This window comes from Calidris pugnax, unplaced genomic scaffold (assembly GCF_001431845.1).
Source record: "Calidris pugnax isolate Ruff unplaced genomic scaffold, ASM143184v1 scaffold30, whole genome shotgun sequence".
Lineage (NCBI taxonomy): Eukaryota > Metazoa > Chordata > Aves > Charadriiformes > Scolopacidae > Calidris > Calidris pugnax.
This window is the reverse complement of record NW_015090776.1, coordinates 4,292,908-4,307,987: the sequence shown is the minus strand read 5'-3', so window position 1 is coordinate 4,307,987 and position 15,080 is coordinate 4,292,908. Positions and strand designations below refer to the sequence as shown.

The window sequence follows — 15,080 nt, the reverse complement described above, 5'->3', positions numbered from 1 at the left end:
CCGATCTCGTCTCCCGGGCGACCCGCCCCGCCCAATGGCGACGCGGCACCGCCCTGACGTCACCCGGCAGCCGACCCTCCCGCACGCCTGCCCGCTTCTGTAAGAGTGGCGAGGATTGGTTACTGGAGGGGAGGGGCTGCCTAAGGAAGAGCTCACTCGGTTGGCTCTTGCGGGCAGAAGGGGCGGGGCGAGCAGCAGCGGCGAGCCGGGCGGGGTGGGGCTGCGAGCGGGGATCAATGGCGGCGCGCTGGGCCGGGCTGCGCCTCTCGCTGTGACGGGCCGGTGGCTGCGGTACGTGCGAGTAGCGGCAGCTCGAGCCCTGGGGGATAGTGGAGGCCGGAGCGGGGCTCGGGGGCTCTGTGAGAGAGGCCGTGGCCGGGCTCTGGGGCCCTTGGGGCGGAGAGGGCCGGGCCCGGGCCCTGTGAGCGCGGCGGGCTGGGCCAGGCCGGGGAGGCCGCTCCAGGAGCGGGCAGAGGGAGAATAAGCAGAGAGAGGAGGTAGCGGGGCCCGGTCCAGCGCGGCTAAGCCTGCCCCGGGGCTGCCGACCCGCTCCCGCTCCCTCAGTGGCCGGTGGCAGGTTCCAGCGCCTCGGTAGGGAGTCGTTCGTCGCCGCCGGCCCGGGTCTGGCAGCAGAGTGAGTGCCCGGCACCGTGTGTGATGTGCCCGGCGGCGCGGGCAGTGCTGCCCGAGTTTCTCGCAGTGATGGGTAGAGAAGCCCGTTATTTAGCAGAGGTCGGGATGCACTGGAAGCTCCACACATGTGCTCTAGACATCATCCCTGTTTTAGGTCTGTTCTGGCCTAGGTGACGGCAAAGACTGTGAAATTTTGCTGCTTTTTTATCCTGGGAATGTTACCAGCTGGTAGTATCAGAAGGTGAAGTTTGCAGAGGTGACATATACTTCTGTCGTTTACAGTGACAGGGTATCACTCCTCGGAGTGCAGTCACCAGACAAAACCTTAGGTGAAGAGGTTTCTAGGGCACAGTTTCTAAACGCCGGCAATTTGTTTAGTCTGGAAGATTTTGTGTGTGTTTGAGGTGGGAGAGGGCGAAGAATACAGCAAGATCAGCAAATTCCATAAGTACAAGTGTACTTCAGTGCCATGCTGCTTGGTTATTTTTTCTTCCCTGTTTTTGTGCACCAGGATGTGGGTGTATAGTTGCATGTTTGCTGAAATGTGTTTCATCAGACACCAGTTTCCAGGATTGTAGTGAAAATTCCGTAGCTGTATGTTAGGCCATAATTAAACCTTAATCCACTGCAGGTGGCTCAAACTATATTGTTGAAGTGAACTGGCTGATCGAGAAGGCAGGTGGGTCTCTGTTGAAGGCTTTAGTCCCCAGAGGATACTGTGCCCGTGCTGAATCCCTCTTTTGGTTTGTTTTTATGACTTACTGTCACCACTGTATTGGAACCTTTTGTTTCCTCTCTAAATGAAGGAGTTGAGATGACACAAGTGGAGAACTGGGTTATCTTGTTTATACAGTGCTTGGGTAGGAAAGCTGGCTTTGTCGTTAGGACTTGTGTTCCAGGGGGAGATCAAATTTTCATCTTCTCTATAGGTTTCCAACTCGAACCGCCTTCAGAAATAAGACTCAGTGCAGGTCCTACATGCTTTCTGAAAAGTGGAGTTGACTTGGCGTGGATTTTTGTTAGATGTTAAAAAAAGAAAAGTAAAAATAATAAAAAAAAAGTAAAAAAAAAAAACAAAAAAAAAACAAAAAGAGAAAATCACCAGCCCTTGGTCTGTCCTTCCTTTCCCCCACTTCTTAAGAGAATCCTTTTTGTCTTATCTTCTTTTGATAATTCCCACTTTGAGAGTGCATGCTGCTATAACAAATATTTGTCCAGTGCTCTAACCTGGCTTTCTCCCGAGACCTCATATGCAAACTATGTCCCACAAAAGTATCAGGTTTTTTAAGAATTTCAGGAGTTTGCTTCCGGCAGGAGGGATTCATTATGGTATGAAGGAAGGGTGATAAACTGGTTCCTGCTATTATTTGGGTTACTGTGTCCCTCCCTCCCTCCCTCCCTGGAAGAATAAGTGTTCTGGGTTCTCTTCCAGCGCTGAAATGCAGGCACGGTGAGATCCTAAATGGATAAGATTTGGCAGTGCAATTATCTGTAGTCCTTAGGGGAAGTGTTGAAGTTATACCAAGGAAATAAGAAGAAACCAGGAAAAAGTGTCAGGTTAGCATGACTTTAAATGAACAGCTGTGCTTATGTTGTGTTTATGTTGTATTTGCATATACTGGTTTGATGCAAGAAACAAAACCAGGCATTAATGCTTTATTCTACAGCATGGAGCACGCAGAATAAATCTGGGAAGGGGACACCTAAGACTAGCACAAGCAGTTTGTTTCATCCTGGGCTTAGAGGTGTCAAGACCATGAGTTTCGTTCTTAGCATGACTCCTTGGCACATCCTCACCCTCCACCTGGTATTGAAACAGCGTCTGTCCAAGCCCAGCTCTCCCCAGAGCTGCAAAGAGGTGCAGAATGCTATTGAAGGTTAGAGAGATTAGTTGCTAATTTCTGAAATCTCACCGTTAATCACTTATGAATATATATATTTATATCACTGAAAACAGGCAAGCCTGCTCAAGTTTTCACAGGATGAGCAAAAAGAAATTAGGTAAAGTCAGGGCAAAGTGTCAAATCCATTCTCCAGAGCAGAGAGATGCAAGAACTGAAATAAAAGGGTGAGAGTGTAGGTGTGGGGGTTTAAATTTTAATTTAATTTAATTTTAATTTAATTTAAGCAAGGTACATCCAAGGTGGGCTGGGCAAAATTCCATTAAAATGTGACTTTTAGAAAAGCAGCCTGTGGCAGATAACTAGCAGGGAAGACATAATTATGAAAAGGAGTAATAGGTGGTGCCATTAGTCTTAGCAGTTATGCACTGGCACTGAGAAGGTATCTCCATCAGTATTTACTATACAGTGGTCTTTAGAGAACTGAAGTTATAGTAAGTGCAGTGGGTCTGTTTTTCAGGATGTGTGGTAACGTCTCCTGCACTGACAATTGAAATGAGGCCCCTGATGTCTTTCATATTGTGTTTTTCCTTAAGGACGGGCTGTTCCACCATGGATGGGGGAGATGGTACTGCTGACCTCGTGATTAACAAGAGGTTTGTGTCTGAATCGGAGCTAGAGGAACGGCGAAAGAGAAGGCAAGAGGAATGGGAAAAGGTCCGAAAACCTGAGGATCCTGAAGGTATGGGATAGATTTTAATAATTATAAGAAAGAGATCGGAGAACATTTCACTTTTGTGGAAAACAGAACTAAAAGGTAGTAGCTTGTGTTCTACAAGTTCAAAAGTTTTTACATGAAGGAACTAACAACTGTTGGTGATTTAGTATTTCTAACATATGGTCTCACTTCCTGATTTGTTTCTTTTTTTCAGAATGCCCAGAGGAGGCCTATGACCCACGTTCGTTGTATGAAAGACTTCAGGAACAGAGAGAAAAGAAGCAGCAAGAGTTTGAGGAGCAATTTAAATTCAGTAAGCACCAGAAGTTACTATTTTGAACTGAAACCCAGAAAACTTGGTGTATTGCGTGCAGCAGCTGTATACAACATGTGTCTAAGAGACAGATCTGTGTGTCTGGTCTGCCTCTCTGAGAGATAAACTGAGGCTTCAGAAAACTATTATTGAGATCTTGTATTTTTCAAGGGTGGTAGATGTTCCTGCAGATAACATAGTGACATGGCACTGGGACAGCACTGCACACTGCGAAACTCAAAAGTTGCTTGCAGTTATGAAGCTGCATTCCTGTAAAGTGGGGAATACTAGGCTTATTTGGCACATTAAATGAATTAAAAAAGCCTGATACCATTCCATGGAAACGTGGAAATGTAACGTGTGATTCTTGAACTCATACTTCAACACAAGACCATCCTATTTGAATCAAAAAGAAATTCTGTTCTAGCAGCTGTTAAATTTCCAACTTGTAATTAGTTGACACAAAAGTGATTTGAGGCTCAAGATTACTATTTGGAAGACGTAAACATACAGGCATTGGTTAAAAAGTAGATATTTAAGTCTTCTAATGAAATGGAAAGCTAATTTCTACTGATGTTTGAATTTCTGGTTTTATAGAAAAATCCTTTGCATTGTATCACCTGTATTTGTGCTGCTGAGTGCAAAGATGATAATGAGAACTAGAAAATTATTAGTCAACCATTTTGGAAAAAAGGGAGCTATTGGCTCTGTCTAAAGAGAAGTGAGGATGATACTGTGGGACTCCATTTTAAGGTGGGTTCTGATCAATTTTGGTTCTTTAGCTGGAAGCGTTACCCTCAAACTATTGTGTCCTTTAAGCTCCAGTTTGCCTAATTGGATTATGTCTAGAATTCCTCTTGTATTTGCGACGCAACAAAACTATGTTTTACCTTTAACTGTGGCTCAGTGTTTGAGTTCCAGTAGATGACACTCCCTGCCCCTGCAGATGCTGCCAAGGGCATTCCTGTTTACTGTGATTGCTTTCCTCTTGTAGTACAGGCTTTTAGAATTGTTCCTGTAGCCACGTTTCTTTGGGAGAAGGTAAGTGGGAAGAACTGACTGAGTGTTGGGTGGACTGTGGACCACTAGTTTATCTCATCAGAGTGCAGCCCAATGTGGCCGCTTGTGACAAGATTTGCCACCTAATATGCTTGAATTTACCTTAAAATGTTCCCAAGTATTTTTTGTATCCATGAGTATTTTGGAGGAATAGAAAGCAACTTCAGTGCACTGTGATTCTGATCAGTCAGAATTGATAATGCGACTTCAGAGGAGAAACACCTTAATGCTGCAGAATTGTATTTACATAAACACACAAACTTAGTTACTCTGAACCTATTGTGTAGGTAAAAAACAGTATACAGACTAGCAATTCTTTCTGGTAAGTTATTCAGCATTGCAAGAACACCTTCCTTTTCAAAGTAAAATAATTTTAGTAGAATGCTACAGCATTGTAAATGAAAAATAATACTAGTATTCTCTAAAATGCAACTTTAAAAATGTTCTTTCTGAATGATTATGTTAACCAGAATAAGGACAAATGGAAGTTATGTCCTTTCTCTCAAGTTTTGCTTGTATTTTTGGTGGTGAAAAGTGGAAAGTACAGATAACAGCATTAATGCTCCAGCTGTACCTACAGGATTCTTTCCAGCTGGAGCGTTTCCAATTTATTTCAGTAAACTTTTGCTCCAATTTATCTTTAGTGATGTGACTTAAGCAACTCTTGTCCAAGCAGCCACCATAAAACTGACTGGATGGGAAGGGCTTCTAATAACTGTCTAAATTTATTGTTTCCCTTGCCCAGTTATATTAAATCTGCAACATCTTTCCTTTGGTTCAGGAAGCCTGGAAACCAAGTACTGGAATGGGAAGCATCCCTGGGAGGGGATAACTGAGCAGTAAAGCAGCTGCTGCTTTTAAGTGGAACAGCAGATACCTGCTGCCTGCGGAGCAAACCTGCTGTGGACTGTTTAGTTGGGAGTCTCAGTAATGCCAGCCATCAGGACCTCTAGGGCTGCTCTTCCTAGTTTGCAGATCAGGCAAGCAGAAAATGAAATTAATTCATGTCACTCGCTTCAAAAAGTGTCCAGAATTTCACTACTTCTGCTGTCTATCTGAAGGTGCCCCAGCAGCAGGAGTGAATCCTATAAGTTACTGTTTAAAGATTTACCAATGAGTCACTCTACGTTCTTAGAGTTGGAAAGAGTAGGGCTCAGCCTCTAAAAAGTCACCTCAAATAATAATTGATTTCTAGAGCTTTTCCGTCAAAGGCAGACGCTTGCCAATTATCAGTGTAAATGGATTTCTTAGCTTGCCATTAAAGTAAGTAGGACTTGCCTATGTGGGTGAAGATTAAAAAAAATATGGTGAACTCATGTAAAAGCCTAAGAATCCTCTTAGAGAATTAAACTCTAATGAAGACTAAAGGTGATGTTTGGGTTAAGATTTCTGAGGATGACTATAAGCAGCAAGACACGGTCTTTCTAACAACAAAATGTATTACCTTTATAAATAAATCATTTGATTGAGAGATGTTGGACATTTGCAGAGCAGAAAATAAAAGACCTTCCTACTACACTAGCGCATACTTTCCTTAAGGTAGGGTAGCATGTTTAGAAATAATTTGTTTTTATTTGGAAGTTAAGAACTGTCTTGCTTCTACTTTTTTTTTTTTAAACAGATATTAATCTCAGTTTAGTTACTGTTTGCTTTAACAAAATGTGCTTCCTGTTTTGAGGCAAGATTTATGGGGAGAAGTAGTATGTTTTTTTTCCAGTTGTTGATTTGTGTAAGAACAGATTCTGAAGAGAGTTTCTTCTTACATACCAATGCTTCAACTCGGTGTCTGAAGCCAAAACAACATACTCAATTGCTTGATGTGGTTATTCCTTGGTTTGTGTAACCTGTTCCAAATGGTGTTTCAGAGCTGCACAAAGGCTGCTGATGTGAAAACCAAGTCAATTTTCCTTAATTATATCAGCAAGTCCAATAGCATTTCATGGCTTCCTACGAGTCACGTCTTGCTTTTCTCTGCAGTAATAGCATTGTGTTCAAACTGTGTTAGTTTGTTGTAGTTTGTGTGCTCGAGTGCGTAAGAGTTTCTGCTTGTTAGCATCCAGAATCATTAACCAGGAAGTATTTTTACTCCTTAATTATCAGATTCAGCAGATAGCTTGTGGTGTTTGCGTTGTGCCCTTTTCTCAGCACAACAGTGTGAGAGCACTGGAGCTGGAGCACCCAATTTGCTCTGCCCCCCATGATGACTTTCTGTAAATTGTTGCACCTCAGCAGTGCTAGAAATGTCATACGCAAGATGTGGATGCTCCCTAACTTTTTCTGGGGTGGTTGGAAATCATCAGAAATTATTCGAAGTGGATGTGGCACAGTAATGCAAGATAAATGGCTGCTCCCTAAGTGGTTTTAGCTTATCAATATGCGTTCTTTTCCTTTATTCAGAAAATATGGTAAGAGGCTTAGATGAAGATGAGACGCATTTCCTTGATGAGGTTTCTCGGCAGCAAGAGCTACTTGAAAAGCAACGAAGGGAAGAAGAGCTGAAAGAACTAAACGAATACAGAATATCCTTTGCATTAAAATGGCTGGTGGTAACAGAGGAGGTTCAGAGACTGGGATGTAGTTTTTCTGTCATTGACATTATTGCTATAAAACTCCTTTACAGAACATATACAATGATGGACTTTTAAAGTTTAATATTTTCATTGGATCTCCCACTGTAGTGTTTGATATTTCCCGCCCTCAACCTGCACGTTTCTTTGGTACTTTTCTTTCCTCTCCTCTTCTCCATTGTTTGGGTTTTTCGGTTGTTTGTTGTTTTTTTTTTTCCCATTATTGAGGGCATGAAATATCATAGCTAAAAAAAGAGAGAGAAGGCAATTCTAATCTTTTGCTTTTGTTGTCTTATTGAAAAGTAAATGTTCTTGTTTGGTTTTTTTAACTGCATATTGGCTGTTTTTAAAATACCTGTTTGACATAATGTTTTAATTGCTCTCTCTGTTATTCTTCTTGAAGTATGAGCTACTTTCTCCCTCGCTGATAGCTGCAGGACGAGAAATGGAATACATCTGTGCAGATGTGCTGACTTCCTTCTGGGAAGTTGGTGCCCCTGGAGACACAGCTCCTTTGGGTAATACAGACTTTTAGGCAGTACTAAGAGCAGGGCAGTTTGGCGTTGCTGTTAAATGCCAAATTTTCATTAAGATATGCTAGAAAATAACGCAGGTTACTTTTTCTCTCTGATCAGTGCCTGTCAAGGGAGGCTGGACTGATTTGAGGATTTCTGTGCTAAGCTAAATGTTGGGGGTTTTGAGGTTTACTGAATCTGTGCAGAACCTGATGGTGTCTTTGCCTCCTAATGAAAACCATTGCCTTTAAGTCATCAGTGAACAAAGCATGAGTTTTCAAGGATGCTTTAGTGTTACTGAAAGAATTTGTGGACATGAGGAGGTGACCAAACTAGTCAGAAAATAAGGCTGAATAGTGACAATGCTACAAAGATCTGCATTACCTTGTATTAGTTAAAGATTTACAACTTAGGGCATGTGTTCTGTGAAGAGCATCTCGGTTATTGCAGTAATGCCTTTATGAAAAAGCAATACTGATGCTTTTTTTTAAAAAAAAAAACAAACTTCAGAAATAGACTGTAGTTGGTTGATAGATTCAGAGTATTTTCTTGATTTGTTTGATCTAATAATGGGATGTTGAATGGATATATTTAGTTTTGGTGATGGTTGATTGTGGGGCTGGCTGATGTAGGGCTGTGCAGGAGGGGATTGTGCCATAAGGGATTGTGCCATGGAAGCAGCTGACAGCTCTAGCTGGGTCACGTGTGGCTGGGGTGAACCACACTAGCCCAGAGGCAATCTTGTGTTGTCTTGAATTAGCCACACAACCCACTCATCCCTGAATTTACCGAGCAGGGCCTGTTCAGGACGTACAGGCTGTCTAACCTTAGTCTTTGCAGTCTTAGTAATATTATCTGGCTCTGTGTCTGGAGTCTTGCTGTAAATTAAACTGTAGAAGTTACTGTTGATGGGGTGGAGGGAGGGTGAATGTTTTATGGTCACCTTATCTCACATGAAACTGAGTTTTACCCATCCTATTTCCTTTTTCTAAATTTTTATTTTTTTTTAATTTAACTGTAGCATTTCAAGCAACCTCAGAGCATCTTGCAAACCGACTCATATGTATTTGGAATTGTTGGTGGTATTCTTTTAAAATGTAAAAGGTGATTTAGCATCTGCAGGTTGTTACTAATGGCTTTATCAGTACAATGACAAAAATCAGTGGGTGCTGGGTAAATGAGCTGGATCTGTAGGTACTGTTCAATTCCTCATTAGCTCTTCCAAACTAATGAAGAATGTCAAGCCAGCGGGTTTGCTTATTTGGTCTTTTTCCTGGTACAATATCCAATAAGCTACCCAGAGGTGTTAATTTCATGGTAGAAACTACATCAATATTCAAGTACAGAGCTTTTATTCTCTCTTTTTTCCTTCATTTTTAGGTTGAAAAATCATGAAAACATATAGCTTAAGGATAAACATGCCTTGGAATATTTTAATGCGCTCTCGAGCATAAGAAATTCATATGCATGGATGCATAGGAATTTCACTTCCTCCTACACAAACAGCTAGTGGTTTCTGCTTCTTACTCCATCCAGACCTCACTGGTGTGACAGTGTTCAAAGATTTACAGATATTTTTTAAGCCAGTTCCAAGAAGTGTTTGAGAACAACATCCTCTTGTCTTAAATCCTATGCAAATGTAGGAAAAATCCCCCTCCCAAGAAGCAGGCTTTACTATAGGCCAGCTTTTTAAATGCAGTTGGTATTTAGGATTGAGGGGTTTATTTCTAGTGTAGCCTTCCTGAGAGGGGACAGTTCTTGGCTGGGTATGTGCTAATGGCAGCAGTCCATATAAAATCTCTGTTAAAAATGTGCTGGGTCTGTGGTAGTTGAGGAGTGTTAGGAGAATGGCGTCCTGGATGGAAGTGAAAAGCCTGTAATTTGGTATCTTTTAAAAGCCTTTGGGTTCCTCAGCCAGGCTTTTGTAGTGCGGTGTTAGAATATAACAAGGTAATGGACCTAAATGTGGAAGCTGAACAGTGCAGTGCGTGGAATCATGTGTTGCAATGTCAAACCATGTTGGACACAACTAGCTTTCAGATTGCTTCTGATAGCCACAGGATGGCACTCCTGTGACATCTTAAAAAATAAATAAATTGAACAGGCTGGGTTTGACTGAGAAGACTCAGCTGAGGTAGGTAGCAGTCAGGGCTACTGCTGTACCGTTAGGAAAATCAAATAAGGGATGGCATTGGAACACCCATAATTGTAACATGATTGGAGACTTCCAATATGTGTCACTTCAAAGGAAGGTGTAAGAGTTTTTTTGATTTACCGATGTTCAGTTGGGGGAAAAAAAACCCACAACTATGACTTCAAGTATATGGTCCATCAATGTGAAATTCACTGTCCAATATTTGTGTGCAATAACTGGGACAGGTTTCACAGGGTGAAACTCCAGTTTGTGTTTCTGTCACCTGGTCAGTGGGATTGGAGTCAGAGAAGAAGCTGGTAGAAAGCTAGATTTAGGGTTATGAACAAATACTCTTTGAAATTAGGTTGATTTGCCTTTGCTATGCTCAGTGTAAAAGTTTTGCAGAAGGTTTTTTTTACTCTGCTGGCACATCATTAACAAACAGGACCTTTGATGGACCTTGCTTCATCAGATACAGCTGGACATTGACTGGTACTGGGACCGGGACTAGGTCCTGCCACAGAAGGAGACCTGTTTAGTGTGTGTGCAGGGTGAGCGGGCCTTAATGACAGACCAAGCTCCTTCTTATACTGTCTGAGAACCTGCTTAAGCTTCTCCACCTCATTATAGGTCTCAGCTGCATCCAACCTTGCTAACGCTCTTTTAAGCTACTTAGTTTTTCTGTGCGATCGCAGTCTTTTGGGTGAGTCTTGAACCACATGTACACTTAATCAGATCTGTCTCCTTCCTCTTGGGGCTGGTCTTCAAACTGGCAGTAACAGCCTTGTGGCCCTTACAAAGAGATGAGCTGAAAGGTTAGAGTGATAAATACCAAACAGAAAATTGAACTGTTTTGCTTTGGTTGGCTGAAGTCTGCTGGGCTCAGCAGAAGTAGGGTTTGAAGAGTGGAGGTGAGCCCATTATAGCTGTTTAGGGTTTCTTGGTAAGGATTAGGGGGTAGAGCAGCAAGTTTGAATTACAAATTTGTTGATTTCCATAGAAGGGGGAAGTACTGCATTGCCTTTGTTTATTTATTTATTTGGTCCAGTCTGACCTTTTTGCTTTTCTAATGCCTTTAGGAAAAGACAGGATGATGGGTATGTTTATGGGTTCTGGATGTGTCACATGTTGAGCCTTTCTGACTTCAGAAAAGCAGCTCCTGGTCCCTGCCTTTTCTGGGAGAGCTGGTACTGATACCCAAGAGTGCTCCACACCCAGAGGGCATAGTCTCTTCTGTTTTTGCCAACGGTGCCAGCTAAATGTCATTACAAATAAGTTTATTTTGATAGAATACGTGAACAAACTTTGGTCGCTGCTGTCAGCAGAGCTGGCTAAATATATGGTAGAGGAAGTGTCTATTAATCTCTCCATTCCTTCCTGGTTGATCCTTAACCCTTAATTCACAGCACTCTCACCAAAGTGGGAGTCAGTATGGACCCAAAGAAGGAAACTGAGAAGAAATTGCCCATGAAGTCAATGGAAAACAAGAACAAATTCTCTCAGGCAAAGCTGTTGGCAGGAGCTGTGAAACACAGGAGGTTAGTTTCACACCTCTATAAATTCACAAGGAACGGAACCCAGTTAGCAGAGTAAAGGGAGGCAGGCCAAAACTGCCTCCAGAGAGTGGGGTGTAAACCTTAGCCCTAAAGAGAAAAGGGGGGAGGTATAAGAAAAGACCAGCCTTGTTTCTGTAGGCTCTTACAAACTGGGAAAAACATGGAGCAATTCAAACAGAGAAGCGTGTGTAAAGCAAGTGGGTAGATCTTCACTCTAGACTGCCAGGCTTGGGCAATCCTGCTTGGGGATCCAGAGGGAATCTATTTTACAGCTCTGTTTGTAGATATCAGTGTCACCTCACTCGTGTAGTTTCACTCAAGTTTGCATAATTTATCAGCTGATTTTTATCTGTGTCTAAAATGGATTGTTTCAGTTGCTGCTGGAGGTGGGGGGGGCAGCATGGGGGAGACCTAGGTTACAAGAGAAGAGCTTTGTGTACCAATTTGATCCTGAGGACATCAGGCAAACTTCCCTTGTTCCTCACCAACATGCGCTGATTCATCAGCACCCATCCCAGGGAGATGGCAGCTGGGTTTGGGATCTCTTTGCTGGTTTGATCTTGGCCTGCAAACGCTAGTGTGCTACAGGTTATGGAGAAACTAGGCATGTGGGACCGGACTGATATCCCACAGATGAGTCATCTAATACTTAAGATGATTACCGACATCTAGAAATCCAGTCAGAGTTTTTGAATCTGTCCCAGAGAACTAGAGATTATTTTAGAAGCTTGTCTTGCAGGGTGATGTTTAGCTCCCAAGCCAGCAGTAATTGCATGTCTGGAAACTGAAGTAAGTGCTTCCACCACCTAATGCGTGGGGGGTGGGGAGTTGTTTGGGTTTTTGGAGGGCAGAGAAGAGAAACCCTGAACTGATAACAAGCAGCCGACAAGGGGTTTTTTTTGCGTAGCTACTAGTACTTAACCCAGTAGGGTGCAGAGAAGGAGCTGGCATATGCTTAATGGCACATCCAAAGTCTGCAGATGGCATCTATTTGAAGAGACCATCTTAACTGCCATGTCAGTGCCATCACAGACTTGCTTTGCAGTTTTCTATTTTTGCCATCTTATCTTTTGTTGCAGACTGGCCAAAACCAAGCGTAACATGAGCTCAGCATCTGCTCTCTGAGCTCCGTAGTTTGATGTAAAGGCTGTATTACTATTAAAACATCCCTGCACAGAATAACCTTTCCTCTGTACTGCATGTTCTGACAGGGACAGAAAAGAGTTAATACTTAAAAATGCTCATATTTTATCACTTTAGTTCATTGCAGATGAAGCTGGGAAGCATTTGTTTATATGGATGGCTTAGGACTGGGAACACACATAGAGGGGGGGAAAAAGAAACTGAGCAGTGAGAAGGAAGACTCTGACTTGGACTTACAGAGGCATGATTCTGTTTCCCAGGTTAACAGCTGATGGTTGTGGTGTAGGTGTTGACTCTTTCCAGGATCCTGCATGTTCCCCGAGGAGCCCCAGCTAACAGCAGTTAGAAGTGCTGATGGTCATCAGGGGACCCTGCTGGCATTCACTGTAGCATTTGAGGGAAAGATGTGACTTTAACTTTACAGTAATTAAGTGGTTCTTATGAGGAACGAGATGCTTTTTTTTCCCCCTACAGTTCAGATGGTGGTAACAGTGTGAAGAGGTTGAAACTAGATACTGATCATGATGAGAAGAACCAAGGTACGTCCTGATTTCTGCGTGTGGGAAGCTATGTGTCTCTCATCTGAACAGCAACTGACTCGATGTTAAATCTGATAGAGGGTTTGCTTTTCTGCTCCTTCATTGTGCAAGACAGCACAGACTGCGCTCGGCATGTTCTCCCTTAAAGCAGAGGGAATGGTAATGGTGGGCGCTGGCAGCCCTCAGGGAGAATAAAGCTGGAGGGAACTTCTACAGTTCATCAGAGTATCCCCCGCATAAACCATTCCTGGCAGGTGTTTGTCTAAGCTGCTCTTCAGTCTCCACAGATCGAGATTGTGCACCCTCCTTAGGCAGTTTATTCTAATGCTTAACTGATTTTTACCCTTAAAGAGTTTTACGTTATACCTAATAGGGGTCCTTCGCTGCATTTCGAGCCTAGGGCTTATTCGGTCTACAGGAGACTTGGAGAAGACATCATCCCCTCCCTCTCCACAGCAGCATTAGATATATTTGTATACCTCTGCTATTAGCTTTTCCTGCTATGAAGTGATCTTGTCCATCCTGAAACCAGTTGGTTTCAGAAAATTATGAGGAAGTAGAAGAAAAATTAAATTGCATTTCAGTCATAGCTGTCAGAACTGCAGTTGACTTGCTGTCGAGATCCTCTGACACAAATAGGGTGAGCTGCAATTGTGTAATGACAACCCAAGGCGCTTCCTGAATCTCCTTCTGTTCAGTAAACTTTCAGAACACTGGAAATAATTAATTAGCTGTGGAAGAGGGGAGACGTTGACTAGCAGAGCAATAAAATAAAACTTCTCCCCAACTATGCTGTCACATCACAAAAAATTATTCAATTACACAAAGCAGAGCTATTTATTCTTATTTAGTTGGGTTTGGTACTTTGACAAGCATCAAACTGACAACTTCAGAATAAAAATCCATAATGCCAGCATAGAGCTGGGCTTAACGTAGTGAGGAGGAACAAAAAAAAGTAAAATCCCCTGAGGTAGCAAGTCCTTCCTGTCAGAAGAGTTTTAGAGCAGCATAAAGCTGCCTTATGCTTTAATTAAATCCTGGAATCATCCACCACTGGCGTGGCTGTATCAGGTGAATGACAGGCAGCAGTTTCTGGGCTGATTAAAAGCCCTTTCCTGCACTTGTGTTTTTGATTGACCTACCTCTCTTGCAGAAAAACCCTCCTGTGTCCCCCTGGGGAGCAGCTCGGTGGGGGGCTCCACGGTCCACTGTCCCTCCGCAGCCGTGTGCATCGGGATCCTGCCCGGCCTGGGCGCCTACTCGGGAAGCAGCGACTCCGAGTCCAGCTCGGACAGCGAAGGCACCATCAATTCCACTGGAAAGATCGTCTCTTCCGTCTTTCGCAGCAACAGTTTCTTTGATGGCCCATAACGAAACCCCTCTGTGTGTAATGTAGTGCAGAGTATCTTCCAAAGCCCCGATGGATGCTTGATGCATCTTTCTGCCCCAAATATAATCTTTCTTGCTAACCTCTCAACTTCAATACACTCAGATACTCCTAAAATAACTCATTATGTCTGGGGGTTTTTGTTTTGTTTTGTTTTTTCTTCCCCAACTTTCCATTTCTGGGGTGCATACTGAGCCTGGAAGAAAGGCTGCTATCCTAAACCAGAAGGCACACCTAGTAATGTAATAAAGGTCTGAAGGTAGGGAGGAGAGAGCTTCATCTTTTAAAATTCTTATGGAAAGAAAGAATTATGGTGATCTAAGAAGTTTATACAAGACTAACGGGCAAAAAATACTCACTTGAAGCAGTGAAGTCTTGTAGAAACAGCCGTGTGTTCTGTTTTAAAATGTCATTTTTATTCTGTATTTGAGAAATGGGGGCAGAACAAAAATCGAGCAGATGGTGAAGTGTAGATTGCCATGACACTGTAAAGAAGTTTTAGTGTTACATGATTAAAGACATTCTGAATGCTTTTTTTTTTTTTTTTTTTTTAAAATTTGGGTTTTTGGTGGCTGATTGGTTAGGGATTTTGCAAAAAAGAATTCTGTATGTTTTTTTTTTTTTTTTTTTTTTAAAATCTTGGCTTGTGCCATTCATAATTGTTCCCGTTCCATT

At 42.6% G+C, this 15,080-nt stretch overlaps 1 protein-coding gene across 1 annotated transcript; it reads left to right on the top strand.

Annotated features, from left to right (window-relative positions):
* Positions 1-195: 195 nt before the first annotated feature.
* FAM192A (family with sequence similarity 192 member A) lies at positions 196-14,938 on the top strand. The gene is made up of 7 exons (XM_014947766.1): positions 196-291; positions 3,071-3,216; positions 3,407-3,505; positions 6,962-7,083; positions 11,185-11,318; positions 12,954-13,018; positions 14,172-14,938. Exons 2-7 carry the CDS (start codon positions 3,087-3,089, stop codon positions 14,387-14,389), a joined length of 768 nt encoding a protein of 255 aa, XP_014803252.1. The 5' UTR covers positions 196-291; positions 3,071-3,086; the 3' UTR covers positions 14,390-14,938.
* Positions 14,939-15,080: the final 142 nt, after the last annotated feature.

Coding starts and splice junctions, on each gene's coding strand:
- FAM192A (XM_014947766.1), top strand. CDS start 3,087: ATGGATGGGGGAGATGGTACTGCTGACCTCGTGATTAACAAGAGGTTT. Junction 3,217..3,406: donor AAAACCTGAGGATCCTGAAG/GTATGGGATAGA, acceptor TCTTTTTTTCAG/AATGCCCAGAGGAGGCCTAT. Junction 13,019..14,171: donor TCATGATGAGAAGAACCAAG/GTACGTCCTGAT, acceptor CCTCTCTTGCAG/AAAAACCCTCCTGTGTCCCC.